Source organism: Eptesicus fuscus, chromosome 9 (genome assembly GCF_027574615.1).
Source record: "Eptesicus fuscus isolate TK198812 chromosome 9, DD_ASM_mEF_20220401, whole genome shotgun sequence".
In the NCBI taxonomy this organism is placed as follows: domain Eukaryota; kingdom Metazoa; phylum Chordata; class Mammalia; order Chiroptera; family Vespertilionidae; genus Eptesicus; species Eptesicus fuscus.
In genome coordinates this window covers 7,182,080-7,190,402 of record NC_072481.1, presented here as the reverse complement: position 1 = coordinate 7,190,402, position 8,323 = coordinate 7,182,080, and the positions used below count along the sequence as shown (strand labels likewise).

The window sequence follows — 8,323 nt, the reverse complement described above, 5'->3', positions numbered from 1 at the left end:
CAAATTCCCAAGCAAATCAGATTCATGTTTCTGATTCTAGGACCTTACCCCCTGAGGTCCCATGAACTCCCCAACATTTGCCCCGGTCATTGTGCACCCGCGCTGGGTCCCTTCATTTCCCCATGCACAGTGAGCATGAATCTGAAATGTGGGTGTCCCCTGCATAATGCACCCCGGTTCTATATTACAGCTTCCAAGGGCCCAGAACAAAGCTTTTGCTGAGTGTTCCCACTGAGCAGGGTCATTGCTGAGGCACAGCACGGCTACAAGTCATAAAAACTCAACGTCATAAAATTTACTGATGCCACATCGCTTACAGTGCTTGGTGCCAAGACAGATAGTCCTGGGCTGTCCTAACTCCCTCAGTATCCCCGTCAGCTCAGCCCGGACCAGGGCAAGTCTCTCCTGGTTGATAGTGTCCGGGGTCGTGTAACACTCCAGGGGGACGGGGTACAGCTCCACCTCTAAACTGCGCAGCCCGGCTGTGTGACGCAGCAGCTTCCCCACGGTGGCCACGGAGAAGTTGTTCTCAGAGATGGTGAACTCCCTGAGCTGGTGACAGCGGCTCAGGACAGTCAGGATGGCCTCGACTTGGGAGTCCACCATGGCACAGTTATCTAAGCCCAGATCCTGGAGGGTGGGTGCCACTGCCTCCAGCAGAGCTCCGAGGGGCTCTGGCTGAAAATCGGCGAGGCTGACGCCAAAGAGATGCAGAGACTTCAGCTGCCTGAGTTTCTGGCACTGGAACAGATGTGTCAGGTCTGAATGCATCAGCCGCCGGCAATTTGTCATGGAGAGTTTGTCCAAGGGGGTCTGCAGGCACCTGGGGAGAGACAGAGCCTTTAGTTCCTGAGGATGGGGGTATCTGGTAGAGGGGTTCCTCCAGGTGGCAGAAGATGGATTTGTCCAGGCCCAGGGTTGTCCTGACAATCTGATGAAGGGCAATACCCAAGACGCCCAGTCTCCTTTTAGGCTGGGTCAAGCTCATGTCATCTCCAGAGCTTCCTTTCCTCAGCTGCCAAGCAGAGCACTGCCCTCTGGAGGGTGTAGGAACATATGGAAAACCCTGGGAACGTGCTCAGAGTGCCTGACAGTGTCTAGGTCAGTGATGGCGAACCTATGACACGTGTCTCAGCACTGACATGCGTAGCCATTTCTGATGAAACATTTGCTGCTCCTGAGGATGAAACATTTGCGACTAGAGTCTTGGAGTTACATTTGCGACTAGAGTCCTAGAGTTAGACTCTATCTCCAGGACTCTAGTCGCAAATGTTTCATCCTCCCCTATTAGATACTCTGTTCTGGAAGTCTGTAGGCCAAAACAACGGAAGTCCGGCACAGAGCGTCTAGTTCTGGGACTTCTGGTTAAGCCGGGATCTTTGCCCTCACTTCCGCCGGCAGAGCAGGGAGCAGCGGAACGCAGCGGGGGACGCATCTCTGGGGGCCCTGCCATTACCAGTAACCAAATAACAGTTAACCACAGCAACCATTATCTACTGTTCTGGGGTGTCATGGATTTCTAATCCATCATTACTGAGATAAGTGAGGGGGAGGCTGGGAGAGGCGAGGGTTTATGGCGTGCTTTGGGTGCCGTTTCCCGCCATTAGAAATAGTGGCAGCCATTTTAATTCACATAAGGAACACCATCTTGCTCTAGTGCAGACTCCATTTTACCACTATTACTGTTGTGCATCCTTATTAACCCCTATTTCTGCTTATTAACCCTGCCCTTTCCTAAAAGACAGTTATATGCACCATTTTGTGGTTAGTTAGGCTAGTTAACCCCTAATTGCCTGCAGGCCTAACAAGCTATCTATAATTCTATTTTCTGTCACTGCCCCCCTGAGGGAGAACCCAAAAAATAAAAAACTAAGGTTAAGTAAAGGAAGTGGTAGTAGCAGTGGCCGACCCTTTCAAGAGACATGGACCGAGATGTATGGCTTTATAGAAAAAAATGGCAGATCATTTTGCGTTCTATGTACTGAAACGGAAGTAAGCAGAACATGGAATATAAATAGACATTTTGAAACTAATCATTCCCAGCTCTTGGAAAAAAGTGAGGATGAAAGGAAGGAATACATTTCCAGGCAGCTACACCTTTATAAGAGCCAATCTAATTTCATCCTTAAATTTATGAAAGGCTCTATAAATTTAACATCTGCAAGTTTGATTATTGCTCACTGTGTAGCTCAGCATGGAAAAGCACTCAGTGAGGGAGAATTTATTAAAGAAACTCTAAGATGTGCACCAGTTCTATTTCACGATATGCAGAATAAAGATGCAATTATTAAGAGAATATCTGAGTTACCACTCAGTAGAAATATCATAAAAGACCGAATAATGAGACTGAACACAAATGTACAACATCAACTAAAGAGAGACATAAGGAAGTGTAAATATTTTTCGATCTCTCTTGATGAAACTACTGATGTCACATCACATGCTCAGTTGGCCATTATTGGTCGATATTCTGATGGTCTCACAATGAGAGAAGAGTTGATAAAGTTAGTATCAGTGTCAACAAATAAATCAGGAAGCGAAATATGTAAGGTTGTTGTACAAACATTTCATGACCTAAGCATTGATATCTCTAAAGTTGTGTCAGTGACGACAGATGGGGCACCAAATCTGGTAGGGGAAAAAGTCGGATTTGTCAAATTGTTTACAGAAGCTATTGGACATCCGATTGTGCCTTTTCATTGTATTATCCATCAGGAGGCTTTATGTGCCAAGGCAGGATTCACTGACTTAAACAACTTAATGTCAGTTGTTACAAAAATAGTTAATTTAATAGATGTTCACCCCCTTCACAAGCGAGAATTTTCAGCACTTTTACTGGAGGTTGATTCCACCTACAGTGGACTGCTGATGTACAATAATGTAAGATGGCTGAGCCGAGGCAAAGTTCTTGAGCGCTTTGTGGAGTGCTTTGAAGAAATTAAGGTATTTCTTGATGATAACGATCTGGGAAACTTTCCTCAGCTTAATGATGATAAGTGGGTCAACACCCTGATGTTTTTTACAGATCTCTCTGTTCATATTAATGAACTGAACTTAAAGTTACAAGGTTTTGGCAAAGTATTGACGTTATGTTTGGATACATAAAAGCTTTTGAAAGTCAAGTTAAAATTTTCAAGCGAGATGTAGAAACTAAAACTTATAAGTATTTTCCTCGAGTAACAAAGTATTTTGAGAAGGCCAGTGCAGCTGTACAAAATGAAATGGAACTCTTGCATATGAAGTACCAGCATGTTTTAGACTCGTTACTTGACCAGTTTAGTGATAGATTTAGTCAATTTAGAAGTCTAGAACAGACCATGAAAATAATTAAGTATCCTGATGTAGTAGTCTACAGTAGTTTGGAATTAAATGGTTTCCAATGGATGCAAATTGATGATTTGGAGATGCAACTTGCAGAATTTCAAGACAGTATCTGGGCTCAGGTGTTTGTCAACTTGAGGTCAAAGCTTGAGAATCTGGAAAGGTGCCGCTTGGAGAATCAAGAGGAGTGCCACTACAAACAGGAAATTTAGAGTGCCCGGAACAGACTACCAGACACTTTTAGCACCCTGAAAAATATAGCAATGGCTTTACTCACAATTTTTCCCTCTACATACTTTTGTGAGGCCTTATTTTCAGCGTTAAATAATATCAAAACCAACAAAAGAAACAGATTGACAGATGAAGTTAGTAGCGCTTGCTTGGGCCTGAAGTGTACAAAATACCAACCTTCAACTGAAGATTTAGCCAATGAAATTCAGCAACAAAAAAGTCACTAGTAGGCAGGTTAGTTAAAGAATTCCCCCTCCCCCTCACTTATCTTAGTTCACGGCACCCCACACAAGCTAAATAATATCAAGACCAACAAAAGAAACCGACTGATGGATGAACAAAGAAATCACTAAGCAGGTAAGTTAAATATTTAGTTTTTGGCTTATTAAATACAATTATATATAACAATTATACATTTATGTTATTTAAACTATAAATATCGTGAAATAATGTTTTTTCCTCAAAGTGACACACTACCCGAGTTATGCTCAGTTTTTTGGCGAAGTTTGACACACCAAGCTCAAAAGGTTGCCCATCCCTGGTCTAGGTCAAGGGTGGGCATCCCTGCAACTTATGATTGGGAGACAACCAAGAATGCTGTCAACTCAAGCTTCCTTCTGTCCACTGCTTGGCTCCAGGCACCAGATATGTAGGCCACATGAGGCTCATTCATCTAATCTAATAATAGACAAATATGCAAATTGACCATACCTCCGACACGCCCACAAGCCACGCCCACCATCCAATCAGAGCGAGTATGCAAATTAACCCAAACCAAGATGGCTACAGCCACAGAGAGCAAGGTTTCCTAGGTAACAGAGGAGGCCAAGCTTTCCGCCTGCCATTTCCAGGCCTAAGCCTCCACTCAAGCTACAAAGTTTCAATTATAGAAGGTAAACAAATTCAAACAAAGGCGGCAGAATGGAGCTTGAGAGAGCAGGCCAGGGTTGCCGCCGGCAACAGGGGAAGCAAAGCTTTCCACACACCCTGGCCGGGCTCACCTGCTTAAGGCAACAAAGTTTCAATTATAACCCCAACACAATGGCTGCGGCCTCGGAGGGAGCCCCAGGCTTGGCTTGGCTCCACTCCAGGCTACAAAGTTTCAATTGTAGAAGGAAAATAAATTCCAGATACCAGGGCCTCCGCTTGGGTTACCAGGGGGCGTGGCCGGCCTGTAAACCACCACAGGCCCCTCGCTCAGGCCGCCCCACATCCCAAGGGGAACCCCACCTGATCTGGGACGCCCTTCAGGGCAAACCAGCTGGCCCCCACCCCTGTACCAGGCCTCTATCCTATCTAATAAAAGAATAATATGCAGATTGATCATCACTGCAACACACAATATAGCTGCCCCCATGTGGTCAAAGATCCTGCCCCCTTGTGGACACAAGATGGCCACCACAAGATGGCCAGCAGGAGAGGGCAGTTGGGAGGCACCCGGCCTGCAAGGGAGGGCAGTTGTGAGGGATCAGCCCTGCAAGGGAGGGCAGTTGAGAGGAACCAGGCCTGCAAGAAAGGGCAGTTGGAGGTGATCAACCCTCCAGGAGAGGGCAGTTAGGAGTGACCAGGCCAGCAGAGGAGGGAAGTTGGGGCCAAACAGGCTGGCAGGGGAGCTGTTAGGCATCAATCAGGCTGGCAGCGGAGTGGTTAGGGGGTGATCAGGCTGGCAGGCAGAAGCGGTTAGGGCCAATCAGGAAGGCAGGCAGGCAAGCAGTTGGGAGCCAGCAGTCCTGGATTGTGAGAGGGATGTCCGACTGCCCGTTTAGGCCCGATCCCGGGATCGGGCCTAAACGGGCAGTCGGACATCCCTCAAGGGGTCTCATATTGGAGAAGGTACAGGCTGGGCTGAGGGAGAACCCCCCTCCGTGCACGAATTTTGTGCACCGGGCCTCTAGTATAATACATAAAGAACAAATATGGTACTAACTGGTATGATTCAGTGGATAAAGCATTGGCCTTAGATTGACTTGTCTCGGGTTGGATTATCACTGAAGCACATGCACCTCATTTGCAGGCTCAACCCCTGGCCCTGGTTGGGACATGAAGAGAGGGCAACCAATCCATGTGTCACTCTCTCATAGATGTTTCTCTCTCTCTTCCCATCCCTTCCACTCTCTAAAAATCAATGGGAAAAATATATTCAGGTGAGGATTGAGAGAGAGAGAGAGAGAGAGAGAGAGAGAGAGAGAGAGAGAGAGACCTGGGCAAGATCCTGCAGCAACATCTGGGAAGGCCAGTCTGCAGAGGTGACTTACATCCCTGCAACCACCTCTCACTCTTTGTAATCTTTTCCACTCCCGCTCCCTTAGCTGCGGATTCATGCCTTTCCTTTCTACTAATGACCTTCCCTGGGGCCCAGGATCACCTCTGACTGATGGGGAATCTGAGACAGGCTCACGTGTGTTCACATGGCTAGTGGGCAAAGAGCTTATGTCTGGAATTGATCCATCTGATGTGGCTTTGCCTCCTCACTCCCCTCTTTCTAAGTTCTCATCACTTAGACATCTGTCCCTAAGGAAGAATTCAAACACCCAGGCTCACTGGGTCCAGCACTGAGCCAGTTCTGTTACCCCTCCTGACAGGCTGATTTCAAAACATGCTTCCTGTGGGTGCTCACGGAATACCAGCCTCAGAATACCTAACAAGACCACTCCCTTGACATTCTAAGGTTGTGTCCACTGCTACACAGCTCACCTGAGCATCTGGTCCAGACGGCCTCTGAGGAAGGAGGGGGACTCCATGTCGAGCTCCCTGAGGTGATGCAGTCTGAGCATCTGAGAGAGGAATTGGGAAAAGGATTCCTGCTCCTCCTGCAGTTCCTTGTCCCACTCCTCTTCCTCCTGCTCCTCTTCCTCCCCTGCCAACACGTGGATGTGGGGGAGAGAGAGTCTCTGCAGGTTCCTCATCTGACCCAGATAAGGAGCAAACGTCCCCAGGGTGGGCAGGTCCAAGATGCGGTTCACCTCCACCTCCTGGATGCAGTCCAGCTGCACCGCATCCAGGACCTTCCTCACCCTCTGGAAGGGCACCTCACCAATCCTCAGCGTCTTGCAGCACAGGTGTAGCAGCCCTTCCCTCTGCTGGGCCCATTGGATGACGTACATGAACAACTCATCCCTGTCCCTGTCATTGAAGTTAAGGTCTAGGAACACCTCCACGGGAGCTAAGGGGTGCACCATGTTGGGGCTGGACCTGTGCACAGTCACTCGTCCTGTCGGTGAGCGCTTCAGGGTGCTGTCTCCACACCACATTCTCCAGAAGTCAGCACCCAGGTTCCTTAAATCCAGCACCCGCAGTTTCCACCTCCTGTGGGGAAAGCAGAATATTAGTCTAGATTCTTTCAGGTCAACAGGGCATTGGCTGACATGCTTTATGGACAGAGTGTCTCAGTGATTGAGCATCTACCTATAAACCAGGAGGTCACAGTTCAATCCCCAGTCAGGATATGTGCCTGGGTTGCAGGCTCAATGCCCAGTGTGGAGGGGAGATTTTGCAGGAGACAGCCCATCAATGACTCTCTCTCATCATTGGTGTTTCTATCTCTATCTCTCCCTTCTTCTCTGAAATCAAGAACAAAAAATGTTTTTAAAAATATAACGACAGAGCCCTATCTGGTTTGGCTCAGTGGATAGAGCGTCAGCCTGTGGACTAGAGGGTCCCAGGTTCCATTCCTGCCAAGGGCACATGTGGTGGTTGGGGGCTCAATCCCACCAGTAGGGGGCATGCAGGAGGCAGCCAATTAATGATTCTCTCTCATCATTGATGTTTCTTTCTCTCTATCCCTCCCCCTTCCTCACTGAAATCAATAAAAGTATATTTTTTAAAAATAATAACAGAACAAGGGCAGGAAAGAATGAGACTGAGCATCTGGGTTGAGGCAACAATCAGACTCCACCCCAACCGTGAGCTTCAACTTTGAATCCCCAGGTCAGCTTCTCCCTTGTCCCCCTCTTCCCTCTGCTTTGCTTTGCTCATCTCCTTCCATCTCTCCTGGTCCATACTCTCTTACCTTCTACTACCACTGGGAGGAGGCAGTGCACGTTTTGCAGGTGACTCTCCCGGTCGGAAGTCCTCTAGTTCCCACAGTGAGCTCAGCAGTGTGCCAGGGCTCCCTGAGCCTCACTGACAACATCAGAAAACTTGGGTCCCCCTTTAGGCCCTCCACATGCCCTGATGCCTGGCGTCTCAGGGATGCCCAGGACCCTACCAGTCACCTGGAGCAGCCTTACCTGGGGCGAACCTTCTGGGCAAGCAGAACGTCAAGCCCATCCAACACGGCTTTGAAGCCCTCATCCAGTGACAGCTGGGACATGCTGCCCAGAGGGAGGACAGTGAAGGGCCAGGCTTGTGCCATCGCCTTGAGGGACTGGTGGCTTCTACTAAGGTAGGCCTGAATGAACAGTGGCGGGAAGAGCTCGGCGGGCAGGTGCTCCAGAGCTGCAATGGCCAAGGCCTGGTCCCTCAGCAGGCTCTCTCCTGCCAGCTGCAGGAGTGTGGGTGGGGTCCTGATGCTCATCCTCTAAGTGCTCTGAAGGAATCCTGTGGAAACAGCCAGGGAACTAGGCATCCTTGTCAGGCCAAGCCTTTGAGCCCCATCTACTGACTCACCATTTTCACAGGAATCAACTCAGGGCCAAGCCACTGCCTGGCAATGGTGAGAGCCTCTGTTTAGAGAGTCCCATTCTGAACTAGGTGACCACAGAGTCATAACTCTCCCCTGCAGGCCCTGAACAAGCATCTCAGAAGCACCCACATCTTTCATTCCAGTCTG

General features: G+C 48.6%; 1 protein-coding gene across 1 annotated transcript; it reads right to left on the bottom strand.

The window, feature by feature from the left end:
* Positions 1 to 270: 270 nt before the first annotated feature.
* On the bottom strand, positions 271 to 8,068 carry LOC129150191 (PRAME family member 12-like). Its single transcript, XM_054720684.1, has 3 exons — positions 7,782 to 8,068; positions 6,247 to 6,858; positions 271 to 823 (listed from the first exon to the last, which is right to left on the bottom strand). The coding sequence occupies exons 1-3, from the start codon at positions 8,066 to 8,068 to the stop codon at positions 271 to 273; spliced, it is 1,452 nt and encodes a 483-aa protein (XP_054576659.1).
* Between the last annotated feature and the right edge of the window lie 255 nt (positions 8,069 to 8,323).

Coding starts and splice junctions, on each gene's coding strand:
- LOC129150191 (XM_054720684.1), bottom strand. CDS start 8,068: ATGAGCATCAGGACCCCACCCACACTCCTGCAGCTGGCAGGAGAGAGC. Junction 6,859..7,781: donor GCCCAGAAGGTTCGCCCCAG/GTAAGGCTGCTC, acceptor CTTTCCCCACAG/GAGGTGGAAACTGCGGGTGC. Junction 824..6,246: donor CGTCTGGACCAGATGCTCAG/GTGAGCTGTGTA, acceptor GTCTCTCCCCAG/GTGCCTGCAGACCCCCTTGG.